This window comes from Lissotriton vulgaris, chromosome 9, assembly GCF_964263255.1.
Source record: "Lissotriton vulgaris chromosome 9, aLisVul1.2, whole genome shotgun sequence".
Lineage (NCBI taxonomy): Eukaryota > Metazoa > Chordata > Amphibia > Caudata > Salamandridae > Lissotriton > Lissotriton vulgaris.
The window spans coordinates 641,796,443-641,813,452 of NC_141697.1; the positions used below are offsets into that span (position 1 = coordinate 641,796,443).

At 44.8% G+C, this 17,010-nt stretch overlaps 1 protein-coding gene across 4 annotated transcripts in view; it reads right to left on the reverse strand.

Annotated features, from left to right (window-relative positions):
- Window positions 1-17,010, reverse strand: part of RELA (RELA proto-oncogene, NF-kB subunit) — a 273,417-nt gene that overhangs the window by 42,302 nt on the left and 214,105 nt on the right. For all 4 annotated transcript variants that reach the window (XM_086938309.1, XM_086938310.1, XM_086938308.1 and 1 more), the window contains exon 7: window positions 1,206-1,340. In XM_086938309.1, the coding sequence (XP_086794435.1) occupies window positions 1,206-1,340 (135 nt within the window). The remainder of the gene's footprint in view (window positions 1-1,205; window positions 1,341-17,010) is intronic.

The following is a 17,010-nucleotide window of genomic DNA, read 5'->3' on the forward strand; positions in this document are numbered from 1 at the left end:
TGGATGTGGATCTTCTCACTAATATGATCCTTCCAAAAACTAAATAAGCATCAATAAAGTAGTACCATTTGATAAATTAGATTTCTCTTCAAAGGGCAATCTATTGTCTTATTTTTAAATTTAACTGTGTTTTCACAGATACAATTGCCTCTCGCAGATGTAATGTGGAAAAGGTGAAAGTAACAACAGATAATGAAAGAATGTAGTGGTATCGTGAGACTGTTTTTAAGTTCGCCCAAAATGTCAAAAATATTCATTTTGGCAAAGGGACAACAGACACCTAAACAAATGGCCCCACCAATGTCAGGTGGGGATTGTAAAAGTATAGTTTGCAAAATGAAAACAAGCATTCAAGCTTTTGCAATGCCAATATTTCTGGGGTTAATTAATGAATGAATGCAGTATCTGTACATTAAAGCAAGCTACGGGGAAGGTAACCAGCAGAAGCAGACAGAGAGGGATAAAGTTGTAAAGTAGCAACTTATAGAGTTCAACTCCCGAAATCAAGTCGAAGCAGGAGGATACACCCAAACAGACAGGCGAAAGATGAATGATGGGTGGTAGAGAAAAAACATAAGGTTGAAAAGGATGAACCAAATGTTTGCTCTATGTACATTAATAGCTATAGGTCATTTGACAGCTGTGCTGTCATTTGGCAGTTGTGCTGTCAACAGCCAGGCCTTTTGAGTGGGAGACGGGTGCTTTGACTTCTGAACCGAATCTTTCATACAAATTAGTATGGTAGCTGTTGGTACTAGAATTGCTAGTGTGCTTTAGCTTTGAAGAAAATCTGGATCCCTTTACAGTTTCCAGCACTGACAAATAGTCATGGTTTACTTTCACAATTAAGTGCATGTAGACAGACCAGAGCTTGGAAGTGTGAGATCAAAAACGCCCTTGGTAGGATGAAAGTTCTACTGACAGCTAGCAAGGATGAACAAAGACGGATTGTTCCTAGGCCCGCTAATACAATTCAAAGGAGTCAAACATAGATAATTGGGCAAGAAACCCTTGGTTCGTAGGTGATCTAAACAAGCCTAAAGAGAGTCTTCTGCGTGGAGCTAGAGACTAGCAGGGATGCAAATGAAACAGTGCTATCTTGACTATCTGATTTAATCAGGCATACATATTACAGCTATACTGACGGAGAGGCAATTTCTAAAAATCAAATCTAGTAAACAATTAAAAATGTGACTGTTCCTTACGGTTATCAAAGATGGGTTGTGACACCACCATGGGCAGCGGCATAAACTGGCCACTTGTAGGATCTTGGATAAAGACCTGGAAGCAGAGACGGACTGCATTGAGATCGTAGTCCCCTTTGAGGTCAGCTATGGGAACTGGAACAAAGCAAGAGATACATCTTTAACATATGAGGGTAACAGACTAGAAGATGCAACAAGTAAAACATTTAAGAGCATACAAAAGAGAAAAAAAGTTGATTAATATGACCGTTCTGTCATTCAGTTTTTAACAAAACTGTAGCACCGAGATAATAAAATACAAATATAATGTTTTCTTGAGGTTTGTGGGTGTTCAGAGAATATTGTCTAGTATCTTGTTTACCAATTATGACCCCCAAACTAGCAATAATATTGAAATCCAGTTGGATAACCAAGGTAGTCCTCTTGGGCACTTACCTCTCTAGAGGGAGAAAAGTCAAGTGGACCAGACTTACTTACAGCCAAAAGCATCAAACATAGCGTCCAGGAAGGAGGTAGTGTAACATAAGAATACCTCTGGAATTCAACATTCATTCTGTGCTCGACTGTGAGATGCCCACAGCATAGAACCAGGCAAAAGCCTTCTCTAGTTCTCGCTGGTTCTGAAACTTCATGGCCAACTATGGGACGGGAATTGTGCCCACTAACAGTCCTGAACTCATAGAAGCCACTCAAAAAAGTTGACTGGTCTGCTAAGTGACAGAAGGCCTTCGAAGACTCTAAGCAGGAATTGTGCAAGGTTTCCAATTTGGTATAGCTAATGGTTTCGTTTTAGGGGCTGGTTTCACTCTAGTAGGAGAAACCTACACTCACATAATTCTGGAATGCTCAGAAACTCCAGCAGCCCTTCTTCTGCAGGTCACTTAGACAGGGCTCGAAAAATCCACTCGCATTTGCGAGCCAGATTTAATTAAGGCGAGCTATTTTTAGGTCCTACTTGCCATTTCTGGCTAGTAGGAAGGCAAACTGACTTTTGACTTCTACTTCCGAAAGCAGAGCAAATGTAACAATATTTAAAGGTATCTTTATTGCTCACAGTGAATGATCAATAAAAATGCCTCTAAATATTGTTAACTTGTCACATTTGCTCGGCTTTCAGAGACCGAGATCAAATGCATTACAGTTGGGTCGAGTAGATGTTTCAAGTTACTAGAACTGCAGGGATAGTGAAATGTTTATGATTCTTCGAGCCCTGTTAGATTTGCCACTGTCAGGAGCAGGCACCTTTACATGCTGCACTGGGAAGTCACTCTAGTCATTGGATTGTGAGCAGGATCCTATTTAGGCGTCTACTCCATGGCAGTTGATTGCATTTTCACTGTTGCACTCCTGCTGGGACCAAGGCAAGGATTTCACAAATGGATGCACATAACTGAATATAGGTACCCTATCTACTTCCTCTATCTAATTCCCGTTTCTGCATGACTTATACAGGACACAGCATACAGAATTGAAAACCTACATGTAAGGAATTGGCATGGTCCACTTACAACCCATTCATAGCTGAAATATCCCATATAATGTTCTCATAAAAACAGCATGATTTACCTGAAATTTGATTTGAATTAATTCACACCTGGCTTCATATGGTAGGACAACGGAGGAAAATAAGCCTGAGAGATGGTGGTTCTCTGGAATAAATTATTTTAGCGAATGGTGCAATGCAGAAGTTAGAGGTATGGTGAGAAGGCAACACGTTCAGGCACTCTACATTGTATTGAAAACTCTGCGGGTAAGAAGGTTAAGATACACACAGATTGGAGACATGCTGTAAGATATGGATTAAACCACACCATGGCACGGTTAAAATAAACTCTGCCGTACTAAGGCGGTCCACCACGGTGGTGTGGTCTAACAATACCATGTTTCGATTATGCAGAAATCAAGTAACCTTCTTAGGACAGCAATAAATCAGTACTACGGGTCGCACTATGGCTTGCCTGAGTAGCACCGAAGATTTAAGAATTTTACATTTAATCATATAGTTGTTAGCAATTATGGAGTTGATCAGCATAAGTTTTTTTCCCCTCGAAACTGCTTTTAAAAAAAAGAAAATCAGTCATTAAGGATCAAACAACGGCTACTTGTATTGGTTTTAGATTTGGTACAAACACAAATCTTTGTGGGCACTCGAAGTAAAACTATTCAAGGGTTGATAAAAATGTAATATGGCGAGAGGAGCAAATTAAGTTTATGCATCGAGAATTCAGTATCAGTATTAAGGGATGGGAACTACTCTTGTTTAATGTGTTGCCTTGTGGAAGAGATGTGTGGGTCCTGGGAAGCCAGTACTAAAGGAGAAATACTAGAATGATCTGAGCTCTTTTATTGTCTGAAAAGACATTGTGGGTGGTGGGCAACAGCAATAATGTTCGATAAAAAGCTTGCTTACTGGTCTAATTATTGCTTTGTATTGTTTCACTGCAGCTTTTAAATACAACTTGAAGTCCTCATAGCCAGAGTAGCCAACGACCTCCAATCTTTGTTGGATGCCTTTAACAGCATTTTGACTGGGGGCGTGGTTATGCCGTGCAGCGAAATGGCCGCACTGTAAGTCGGCTCCGCAGGCCAAGCCCATTCATCCAACATTACCTGGCAAAATAGACGAAATAGGGCAGCGGCACACAAGTCCCAACCCTCCTGTGCTGTGAGCTTCCCGACATCCGCAATCGGAGGCGATCCGAGGAACTAGCGGGGCAGTAGAGACTTTGCCGGGACCAGGGCCTGCAGCGGCCTATACATGCGGCCTGTGGCGGATCCGGGGGTTCACGTATGAGGGCAGGCCGACGCGAGAAGGGCAGGCTCCCCCGCTGCGTGCATCTGCGGAACACCGGACGATCGTGGCCCCCAAACCCCTCCCTGTGCTCAGAACACACCGGAACACCGCCGGATTCCTGAGGGGAAGCAGCTGCACTGAGAAACGACGGAACATAGTGAGCAACGTAGTGAGTTGGTGGCCTCGTCCTTGTGCAAGGCGGTCTTCTCAGTGCTCACAGAAAACGGACAGCAACCCCAGCACACAGGTATTCAAGCAGGCCCCAGGAGGAGAAGATATTAAACCCCACATTTAGTGTGATAGCTGGCTGCAAGAGTGGTGCGCACTGCGGCCAGGGGTGGGATTTGCAACTGCTAACAACCACCACCGTCCATCAGGCACCATTAACAGGGAGATTGTAAGAAGAACACACCGGCTCAAAGTGCAGCTGTAGAGCAGCTGTAGAGCAGCTAACAGAGTGCACAGCACAGGACACACAACTGCGCTCTGGAAACAAAAAGTGTTTAGTGCTCACGATGTCCCAAAGGCGCGAATTGAGTGGCAGTGGAGATGGTGCCTGTTTGGAAGCAGCTCCCTGAGGGAAGTACTGGCTGATTGATCTAAGTTGGACCGTAACTACTGCACGAAGGTGTATTCCTGAGACTGGGAATCCGAGATGTACATTACATACGTCAAGTATTTACAGCTGGCAACAGGAAAGTGGACACTTGCTTACAGACACAATATCCTCTTCTCACAGAGCCACTAACGCTGCGTGCGACTCACAGGCAAGCCACTGTGGACGCAGGAGCTGCAGAAGGGTGCAAAAAGCCGACACCGTGGACTCCGTGGGCTACACACGCGTGAAAACTCAAGCCGGAGGCAGAAGACGCTTGTGGATTGGATGACACGCCACCTCCACTCCAACTATTGTCCTCAATAGGAATGGGGAAGACGGACACTAGACAGCCTCGGCCGACTCAACAAAAAGGCGAGCAAACAAGCAGAGGGGGACCACGTTGCCCCATAGAGTACAGGAAACCAGCAATGGGTACAATGCTGGACGAGGACATTCACACAATGGTCAAAGAGGCAAAGGCAAGTCTCCAGGCCATAGATTCTAAAATGGATTCTCTGGCGACACAAATGGATAGGATCACACACCGCTGCGCTCGAAACCAGGGTGTCAGAAGCGGACCACATGCAAGCAGAAGCGAGAGAGAAGCTACTACAGATGGATTCAGTGCTCAACCTCATTAAGACAAAAAATGAAGATTTGGAAGCTAGGTCGAGACGTATCAATGTAGAATTACTGGCATTCCAGAGTCCACAGATATCCAAAACATGGAAAAGTACATTGAAGCCATGCTGAAAGAACTGTTTGGGGAAGAGTTGTCAGCCATTTTCCTCATAGAACGAGTGCATCGCTCTCTCGGCCCAAGACCTCCGCCGGAGGCACCAACACACCCTATCCTTGCCAGGGTTTTAAACTATCGAGATCGCGATACGATATTGCGACTAGCCAGCAAACGCGGTTCTATGCAATACCAAGGCAATGTCATATCCTTGTATCCTGATTTTACAATGCAGGTCCAGGCAGCACGCAGAGAGTTTCTCCCGGCAAAGAGACTGCTACAACAATCAGGCACCAAGTACGCATTGATATACCCGGCCAAACTCAAAATACACAGAAATGGCAAACCCACGTTTTCACGGACGCCAAAGCTGCACTGCACTACGTAAAGCAAGTCACCAAAGCACACCGTTCGCAGAGATCACCTGATACGGCAACATCGGAAGTCCGCCAGAGTGGCAATGACTGAAGCCCGGTCCTACTCACTGCATCAACATGAACGTGCAGATAAGTGTATTGCTGCAGTATAGACCTAACCATACGAATAACTATTTGTTGCTCCAGGGAGTGAGTAAACAGAGCTCTGAACATTGTTCTAGAATGCTTGGGTGGAGGGGCGAGGCGGGTGCAGAGTGTTGGATTTAGTCACTAAACGTTTAAAGGCAAATACGTTTTGTGTTAGGTAGCGGGAAAGGTCACCCTGCAGTAAGTGGCAGGGGTGTTCGCTAGTGATCCCACTTACAACCAGGGAATAATTCCCAAATATCCCAGGAGACTAGGTGTATAACTGTTTTGGGGTGTTTCATTGGGTTGTATACACAACTTGATAAGGGGGTTGGTGTGGGAGGTGGGAGTTTGTTAATTGTTACCTTTTACCGCCACAAACTGCCAGACTTTTACTGTTGTCACATAACAGAGAGCCAAGCCAACGAGTCCAGACCAAAGCCAACTGACTGTTGCTGCACAAACGCGATCTAGGCTCCCAGTTATAGTACATCATGTTACTATGCACCTGTGCGACATGGGAGGTAGCCCTGTCTCACAGTCACGCCACTGCCATAACACTGAAAGTTTACTACACTGAAATGTATTACCTGGAATATGCGTGGCTTAAATGACTACAGAAAGACGAGGTTGGTACAATCTTATCTCTGTAGACACGGGGCAGACATTTGCCTGCTGCAAGAAACGCATCTAATACACACATCGAGTCCTCACCTCAAATCCAAGCGCTGGGGAGAGGTGTTCCCTTCCAGTCACTCAAATTACTCCCGCGGGGTGGCACTTCTTATAATAATAGACCCGGAGGGGCGCTGTGTACTGATACAGGGTGAAATATACTGCATGCCATTAATAATCGCAAATGTCTACGGACCCAATTCCGACAGTCCTGAATTTTTTAACCAGGTATGGCATGGGATTCAGTCTCTGGGAAGCATGGCGGTGCTATGGGAAAGTAATTTCAATGTGGTAGTGTCAGCGCAGGACGATAGAGTAGGAATGTCGAGCACGCATCACCCGCAGGCGGCAGCTGCACTTTGCAATATTATGGACTATCAACTAATAGATTCATGGTGCGCATTACAGCCACACGCTCCCGAGGGCACTTGCATAACATAGCAACACAAAGCTTGGTCCAGATTGAACTTCTGGTTAACCTCCAAAGATCTACACTCATGGGTCACCAACTTCTCGCACCACCAGAGGACGCTCTCGGATCATGCGCACGTACTATTGAAGCTCAGTGTCCCAAAGCCATATATACAACCGTTCACCTGGCGCTTCCCACCAAATGCATTGCTAGACTCGGTGTTCCGAGATGAACTACACAACAAAATAACAGACTACCTTGAACTTAACGAGGGTACAGTAGACTCCATGGGAACCCTCTGGGAGGCCTTCAAGGTGGTCATACGGGGGGGCCTGCATAGCCTTGCATTCAGGGGTACTCAAGACAGTGTGCTCCACCCTGGCAAAACTTGAAAGTAAGCTTAGGGAGTAGGAGCTCAAATATTGTGTGACCCCCTCAGATACAATTCTAGCCAAGATAAGAGTTAAACTGATGGAATTTCAGGGCGAGGCAGAAAGAGATACTAAATATCTACACAAACATGCCCAGGCACGTAGATATGGGGAGGGAGACAGGCCAGGGAAGACACAAGCAGCCCACCTGTGACCTCCCAGAGGATTGACGTACATTGCTGAACTACATAATCCTGATGCACCACCTTCCTGCTCACAACCAGAGGTGCTGCAGTCTATGATGACATTTTACCAGACACTATATGCCACCCAAACGGACCAGTCCGAATCTGACATCACGAATAATCTAAACACACTGGAACTGCTGTGGCTCGGCAGGGCACACCGGGAGTACCTATATGTTCCCTTTACAGCAGATGATATTCGACAGGTGATTAACAGCCTGCCGGAGGACAAAGCTCTCGGGCGGATGGCCTTACCTCCAAATTTTATGAAGAGTATGTTGACCTTCTGGCGTCTCGCCTACTGCTGGTCTACCAGGAGGGACAGGTTACCGGTATATTACCCCCATCCATGCGCGAAGCAACACTAATAACGCTATTGAAGCAAGATAAGGATCCCACGAAATGAGACTCATACCGCCCACTATCGTTAATAAATTTGGACGCCAAAATATACACCAAACTCCTGACAAATAGACTGCAGCCCTTGCTCCCACTAATTGCGCGGCCAGATCAATCGGGCTTCATACTGGGCCGCTCCACAGCCCATACCTGTGCACCCTGTTTGCCCGTCTACACTACCTGGCAACTCATGTGTCAGCTATAGCTGCCCTGTTAGATGCCACAAAGGCGTTCTATTCCTTAGAATGGAAATTCCTTTTAATACTGCTACGCTGGCTGAGCTTAAGGCCCATCTACATCCAGCAGATCAAACTATTGTATACCTTGCTAACTGCTAGGGTTAAGACAAACAGGCTGGTCCCCGAACCTATACAAACCAGGCGAGGTACACGCCAGGGCTGCCCTCTGTCGCCCCTACTTTTTGCGATCTCTACAGAGCCATTGGCGGCTCGACTCAGACAACATCACACACATCGTAGTATCGGGTTTACCTCTACGGGTCTGATAGTATCCATGTACGCAGATGGCATGAACATATATCTAGTTGACGCAGAGGTGAACTTCGCGCCAGTGACCAGGGAACTGGTGCGGTATGGTGGCCTCAGTGGAATTCAGATAAACTGGGCTAAATCCACAATAATCCCACTATCAGACGGCACACCCCACTTTGAATCGGAGTACCCAATTAAATGGGCTGACGGTCCGACGAGATACCTGGGAATTTGGATCAGTAGGGACATGCAAGAGCTTTGGGCGGCGAACTACAGTAAGGTCATCGGCTGGATAGATGAAAGAATACATAGATGGAAACAATTACCACTATCGCTTGCTGGCCGTATAGCCATCACCAAAATGATAATCCTCCCGAAACTACTATATCTATTTGTAAATATTCCAAAACCCTAACGGCGCATTTTTTCAAGTGCCTGCGGTCCAGCATAACAGAATTGGTGTGGGTCGGGAGACAGTCCAGGATATCGTGGAATGTTCTCACACTCCCGTTTACACAGAGCAGTTTCGCAGCCCCAGATTTTGAGCTGTATGCATACTGTGCCCAGGCCCAATTCATACAGTTTTGGAAGCACCAGACACCATTCCAACCACATGTTGCAATTGAACAGGGCATAGTTGCTCCGCTGCCCTTGCACACAGCCCTCTATTCACCCTTCAAATGTCCTAGCCGCGAGATAGACACAACGGAAGCTCTGAGATGGGCCTGGAGGGGACTTGCAAAGAGAGCACACCAGGAGGTACTGTTCGCACCATCCATGCCCATAGCAGGGAACCCGTAAATAAAGCCATTGCTGGCCAACGCAGCGAAACTCAGAGCACAATCACATAACATCACATCTGGAGGAGATCTTTTCCCTGAAGGCACGTTTATCACATTGCAGCAAATGTGTAATTCCACACAGTGTTCAGCCCTAGACGTGCTCCTATACTACCAGATCTGAGCGGCATGTAGGGCCAGATATCCCACGTTCCCTCAGACCCCCCAACCTTGCCGGCATTGGAACATATTATTACAGTCCCTTCCGCACTCAAACTAATTACACTATTAAACACCATTACACAAAGGAAATCCAGGATCACTGTTCCTCAGTCCCACGCTGCTTGGGAAGCCGGCATGGGTGCAGACATCACCGATCAACAATGGTCATTCTGTTGTAATCAGCTAGAGCAATTATCTCCAAATTAGCGTTTGAGCTTTATACACTTTAAGTACTTGCATTGTCAGTACCTAAGCAGCTGCACAGTATGGGAATACGCCCCGACACACGCTTCTGGAGATGTAGACTCCCCCAGGCCACTATCATACACCTCGCTTGGAGATGCCGGCCAATTGCAGCAATTTGGCTTACAGTGTTGGCCCATATTGGGGACATCATTGACCAATCATTGTTGAAAACCCCACTGGTGGCCTTATTGGGCTACGTACATGATACCCCGAGGGCAGCAAGAAAGCTAACAGCGATACTGCTACTCTTGGCCAAGAGACAGGTTGCAATCCATTGGAAAAAGACCATACCTCCGACAATCAAAGAATGGGGCGAGGTGTTGTGTACTGCTAAGACCAACTGTCACAATATTGGGAGCTCATGCTATCCCGCTCCAAGGTCATATGGGAACCCTTTGTTAACTGGCTCATAGCCGAGGGAGGTGAAGGGAGTTAAAAGCCCAGGAACAGGATGAGTCTCGTACAATATGTCACAAAAGCACTCTACATACACACAAAATAGATGGCTGAGAACTAAGAGTTTGGCCGCGGAACACCTCGAAGCCACACCGAGTGTGTGACCATTAATGACTGTTCATGATGTTATAAAATGTACTAAGAGTGCGACAATGTAAAATGATCTACTATTGATGTAAAGGAACAATGTGGTTTTTATTTACCCAGGTCTCTTTATTTTGTATCCCCCTTTCTTTTTCTGTCATGTTGTTCCCTTTTCCTTTTTTATGTAGTTCTTTAAAACTTCAATAAAAAGAATTAAAAGAAAAACACCATTATGACTAATCTGGGCCTTAGGACAAATGGAACTGAGTCCTTTATAATGAGGTGCAGCCCAAAGCTCATTAAAACGATAAAATTAGTTCTTGGCGACTTGGAGATTATACAAGTTCCCCCTTTTTACATATTTAGGTGTGCCTCTGGATGTTGGTTTTAACTGGAAATTTCTTTTCTTTTAAGTGTTAGGGCCCTACAATTACAAAGGTCCATTGAAGCCCTTTTGAGATTTTCCCAAAAGTTGGGAAACAAACCCATGAAAGAACCTTTGTGTTTTTTAAAGAAGTGCCATTCCTTCACTGCATTTGGGGCTGGTGTATGGGGGTATTCTAACAGTAGTTGTTTACAGACTATAGAAAATGCTTCCTTGAAAAAGTTCAGTTCTCTAGTGAACATCCACAAATTACTGTCACAAATAAGTTGATCTATGATTTACAGAAGACCACATACAATTGCAGTCTTTGTTACTTAGGCTCAGAGTATGGAACAATTCAGAGGATAATCTTTTTAGATCCGCGCTGGCAGACTGTCTATCCCTGGATAGGGCTTTAGATATTGCATGGCTCAAATACATCAGAGATACTTTTGCAATGTTACGCATTCCAGAATATTTTCACCTGTCAGATACCCTCACCGTTCGAGTCGCACACAAGGTGAAAGAGCTCTACTCCTGACACACTAACACTCTCTGTGCAACAAATAGGGTAATCAGGACAGCAGTGGATCTACAAAAACCCTTAGATGCCAAATGAAATCTTGCACTAGATCGCAAAATAATTCCACAACAGCTATATAAAGTTCTACTGACCTGAATCGGCCTACATACCATACATTTTTTGGCAGCATTCCCTATTCAGGGTACTTGGTTCTCCTCACTCCCCCTGCAATGGGCATACACCACAAAGCGCTTTACCCTACGACACAGAGGAGGAAGTCTCTTTGCTCTTTGCCCAGTTTTAAAACTATCAGGAATCAATCCACAAACTAGCTTTCGATTACCTGCATAATTTAGGAAGTGAAGAGGTCATTTATGCAGTGCTGAATTTTATTCCGGTTGCCTTTCAGGTCCGTAGGAATTACTGGTCGAGAGGTTTACATAATTTTATCAGGTCCGCCCGCTTCTTAAGAATGTTGCAAATCTGTTCCAGGGCTTTATAAAAGCCCCCACTCGCTTAGACCACCTAAATAGCAGACCTTTTGAACCCATAGGTTAGGGCTTTCTAAGGTTTTTTTCTGTTTTATGGTCTTTGTTTTTAGCAGGCAATGTCTTAAAAAGTTATGGTTTTTGTATGCATATCTTTTTATGATGTTCTTTTTGTTAATATTTGTATTGTAGACTTTTATGGTTCATTTGAACCTAAATAAAGTTATTTATTAATTGGAAGTCATTGTATAAGATCCACCAATGAAAGAGAAGGTCTTCGCCTGGAGGAAACACTTTCTACAAATCCCCCCCAAAGAGTCTTTAATGACTACAAAAGTGAGGAAGAATCCCTGTGGCTGGCGTGTTCTGTATGGTGTTATCAGTTCTTGATGTACCTTGATGAAAGAAATGTGCAGCTTTAATTTTTAATTTACACAGATGGAGGAGAGCTTTAGAAGAACTGCTTTTTCTTGGAAGGTGATAGGATCAAAGTCCTGCTGTTCACATCACAAGGATTACCTTTAAATCTTAAGGAATAAGCCATCCCTTAAGCAGCCATCTTAGCTTCTCTAACATGTCCAGGGCCAGCAAGGTAGAGCCAGGTTGCCCATTCTCCAAAACATCAAGAACAATGCTGCAAAGCTCAAAGTTAACAACCTGGTGGAACATCCGCACAGAAGTCTGTTCAACAAATTATGGCTTCATGGAAGCCTATGTGGTTTTACTGCTATCTGGAGCAGGCCCACATATCACTATGGCCAGTGCAATATGGGAGCTATAAAGATTAGCATGGTCTCCTAGTGCTTCTCAACAATCTCAACAACGGATGGAATCAAGGTAATAGGAGAAAGGAAAAAAGGCACTTACCTGTGAAAACAGTTTTCCATCGTTGGCATCATCATAGATTCACACGCTTGAATCACTCCAGTCATTGTGCTGGGAGTCTCACTGTATATTTTAAAAGCAATACAATGAAAACGGTAGCCTGGTAAGGATTCAAACACTACCCCTTTAGTATCCTACTCACATTTTTTGAAAAAGACCTGAACTCCAACCAATAGACTGAGCTGAACCTCCGCCACTCCCCCAGAGGCCACCATACCTCTGATTTCAAACTACAAGTGTAAAATGATAAAAGGTAGGTAAGGCCTGAAGCGCGAGGAGGGTGGGCAGCATGTGAAAATATGAAAGATACCAACACTGGCGAACTGCTGCAGGTATATATTTTTTCTTCTCCAGTATCGGATCCGTCATGGATTCACAAGCTTAATAAAAATAAAAAGTGTGTGTGTTTGGTGGGGGGGGGGGGGGGGGGGGGGGGGGGGATTGGTTAGGTGTGTGTGTGTAAGTAAAAGTGTCCATTAAACGTAAAGGAAACAGTGGCTGGTGGGTAATGAGAGTGTCTCGCTTTATACAAAATGATGTCAAAGAACTGTTTTGCCACTGCTGTGTATCTCTCTACTGCTACTTTCAGGCAGTAGTGCTGTATAAATGTATGTCTGTTGTTAGGTCGAGCTTGGACACCGCATGCGCTGTTCTGAGGCATGCTGAATTGGAGTATGGAATAGAAGCCCCACCCACTCTCCACCCAGATTTGTCATTGGCTTGTGCCATTGTCCTTCGTGAATTCTGGCTTCTGATTCATAATTAGGCTGGTTGGTCCCTCCTTAGTACCGCCTTGTTTTCATTTATAACCTTGCATGAGGACTGGCCCTTTTACTTCTGTTGTTAGACGCTACCTCTTGTTTAGTCTTTGAGCACTATTTTCGGTAATGAGTTTCTCCTACTGCAGGGACGGCATGCTTTCCTGCAACATTCTATTGCACAAGGGGGAAGGAGCCTGGACCTTATTTTATCTGTGAACGTATTTTGAATTCACGTTTTGGTCAAACACATTGCTTTTTGTTTGAACCGGTATTTTATTTATACCTTTTAATTAAGAGGATTTCGTTTTTTAGTGTATAGTCAAACATGAAAAAAGACAAACGTCTAATTATATCCAAATAACATACATACATTAGACAATCATTATACACATTATTAATACACATAAATAATACACAATAGCAATATACAGATTAAATAAAAAAACACAAACAAACATCCAATGCTTTAACGTTCTTATACTAGCTTAAGCAAATAAGCTCAAGGCGCTGATTCTAGACTATCTGAGAATATCTGAGTCAGGTATCAAAAAGAGGGGAACACAGGGAACACTTTAAAGTCTATAACAGGGAAGTTTTCCTCTATATACAGACTCTTATTCAATTCATCATTCCTCTGTGTTGCTATTGTGTGTCTTGTGTGCCAACGCGTTTCGAATCCCGGGCATTAAGAACAGGGACTATCATCAGGGCTCTTGAATTTATTTCTAAAATGGATGTTTAAAAGGAAAATACTACTTACCAGTATGCATCTGTTCTTGGCATGTAGAGCTGCAGAGTAGTACACTGTGCATTAGATCGCCACCTGATGTTGGGCTCGGATGATTGCAGGTTGTTGTCTTCTTGGAAGAAGTCTTTGCTAGTCCCGATAGGTGACTCCTCCCTTGGACAATACTGCGCATGGGCATCGGCTCCATCCTCAGATTGTTTTTCGCCATGATGGGAAATGATGGAGTCAGTAGAAGTAAAGAAAAGAAGGATGTCCATGCGTATGCATCTAAGTAGGATGAGAACTGGAACGGATACAAGTCCCGGGGAGGCGGGAGTGCGTGTACTACTCTGCAGCTCTACATGCCAAGAACAGATGCATACTGGTAAGTAGCATTTTCCGTTTGAGGCATGGGAGCTGCAGATAGTACATTGTGCAGCAGTATCCCCTTTAGCGGTGGTCACCTGTATCTGTTGCAGTAGTTTGAAAGAGTTCTAAGGACAGCTTGGTCTACCGCAGCTTGGCTTGCACATCAACACAATAGGGTTTAGTGAAGGTGTGTGGTGTAGACCATGTTGCTGCCTTACATATGTCCTCTAGTGGTATATTTTCTAAGAAAGCCATAGAGGCTCCTTTTTTGCGAGTGGAGTGCGCTCTAGGAGGAACTGTTAGTGTACGTTTAGCTTTTATATAGCATATTTGTATACACTTTACAATCCACCGTGCAATCCCGCCTTTGGAGATGGGGTTGCCCTTGTGCGGAGGAGAGAAAGCGACAAAAAGTTGTTTAGTTTTTCGAAATGATTTAGTCCTGTCGGTGTAGTAGAGTAGAGCTCTTTTAACATCTAGGGTGTGTAAAGCCCTTCTGCTACAGAGTCTGGGTTTTGGAAGAACACCGGTAGCTCAACAGACTGATTGAGATGAAAAGGAGTGACGACTTTTGGGAGAAATGTTGGATTAGGCCTAAGAACCACTTTGTTGGGATGTATTTGAAAAAATGGTTCTTGTATAGTGAAAGTTTGTATTTCACTTACTCTTCTGAGAGAGGTGATAGCAACAAGGAAAGCAGTTTTCCATGTTAGGAATTGCAGCTCTCATCTATGTAGGGGCTCAAAAGGGGGTTCCATAAGTCTGGAAAGGACAAGATTTAGGTTCCACACAGGAGAAGGGGGCAACCTGGTTGGGATTATCCTTTTTAAGCCTTCCATGAACGCTTTAATCGTGGGAACTCTGAAGAGAGATAGATGTTGCCTGTTCTGTAGATAAGCTGCAATTGCTGCAAGGTGCAGGCGTATGGGAGAATATGACAAATTAGATCTTTGTAGGTGTAGAAGGTAACAAATGATATTCTGGATGGAAGCATCCAGGGGGTCAATTTGATTATTTGTGCAATAAATTGCAAATCTCTTCCATTTAGCAGAGTAACACGCTATGGTAGTGGGTTTCCTGGCTTCTTTAATAATGGCCATACAGTCTGGTGGTAGGTTTAAGTAACTAAACTCTAGGACTTCAGGAGCCAGATCGCTAGATTCAGTTGGTGCGGGTCTGGGTACCTGATTTCGCCATGGTTCTGTGTTAACAGAGAAGGAGTGAGCCGCAGCTTTTGGTGTGGAACTAGAGAGAGTTCCAGCAGCGTGGTGAACCACGGTTGGCGTGCTCACGTGGGAGCTACAAGGATCAGTTTGAGAGACTGTTGTCTGAGCTTGCACACCACTAATGGAATTAGTGGGAGAGGCGGAAAAGCGTACGCAAATCTGCCTGACCAGTTCATCCATATTGCATTGCCTTCAGACAGTGGGTATGGAAACCTGGCGGCGAAAGCTGGGCATTTTGCATTTTAGTGGGTGGCGAACAGGGCTATGTGTGGATGACCTCACCGTTGGAAGAATGGCTGAAGAACTTGTGGATGCAATTCCCATTTGTGAATCTGTTGTGCCTGTCGACTCAACAGATCTGCTATCTGATTGTGAACTCCTGGAAGGTGTTCTGCTAACAGATGTATGTTTTGAGGAATGGCCCATCTCCAAATGTCTTGTGCAAACTGGGACAGTTGCAGAGAGTGTGCCCCCCCTGTTTTTGAATGTATTACATGGATGTCATATTGTGCGTCCGGATGAGGACAGCCTTGCCTTGCACGTGAAGTTGGAAGGATTTGAGTGCTAGGAATATTGCTAGCAGCTCGAGATGGCTGATATGGAGTAGACGCTGTTGAGCGGTCCATTGACCCTGAGTGGTATGTCGTAGGAGATGGGCTCCCCATTCTGTGAGGGATGCGTCTGTTGTGAGCACTACTTGTGGAACTGGCTCTAGGAACGGCCGCCCCTTTGTCAGGTTTTTGGTGTTCCACCACTGCAGAGAGCGATGTGTGCGGCGGTCCACCAACACCAGGTCTGTTAATTGACCGTGAGCTTGGTTCCACTGTCGTGCTAGACACTCTTGTAGCGGACGCATTTGTAATCTTGCGTGTGGAACCATAAAGATGCAAGATGCCATCATGCCTATGAGTTTCATGAACACTCTGGCTGGGAGAGATTGTTGGTGTTGAAAAACAGCAACTAAGTTTTGAATGCTCTGTATCCTGGCTGGACTGGGATAAGCTAGAGCTGTTGACGTGTCTACTATAACCCCTAGATACTGGTGTATGTGCGAAGGCTCTATGTGCGACTTGATGTAGTTTATTGTAAACCCTAGGTTGTGCAGCATCTGGATCATTTGGTGTGTGTGTGTGTGCAACGCACTGGTTGGACGATTTGGCTTTTATGAGCCAATCGTCTAAATAAGGGAAGACCTGGATCTGTTGTCTTCTCAGATGTGCTGCTACGACTGCTAGGCACTTCGTGAATACTCTTGGTTCCGTTGTCACTCCAAATGGAAGGACTGTGAACTGATAGTGTTGCCCTTCCAGTACAAACCGTAGGTATTTCCTGTGAGCAGGATGTATAGGGATGTGAAAGTAGGCGTCTTTCAGATCTAGTGTAGCAAGGAAGTCTCCCTGTTGCAGCAGTGGAAGCATTTGTTGCAGAGTGATCATATGAAAATGATCCGA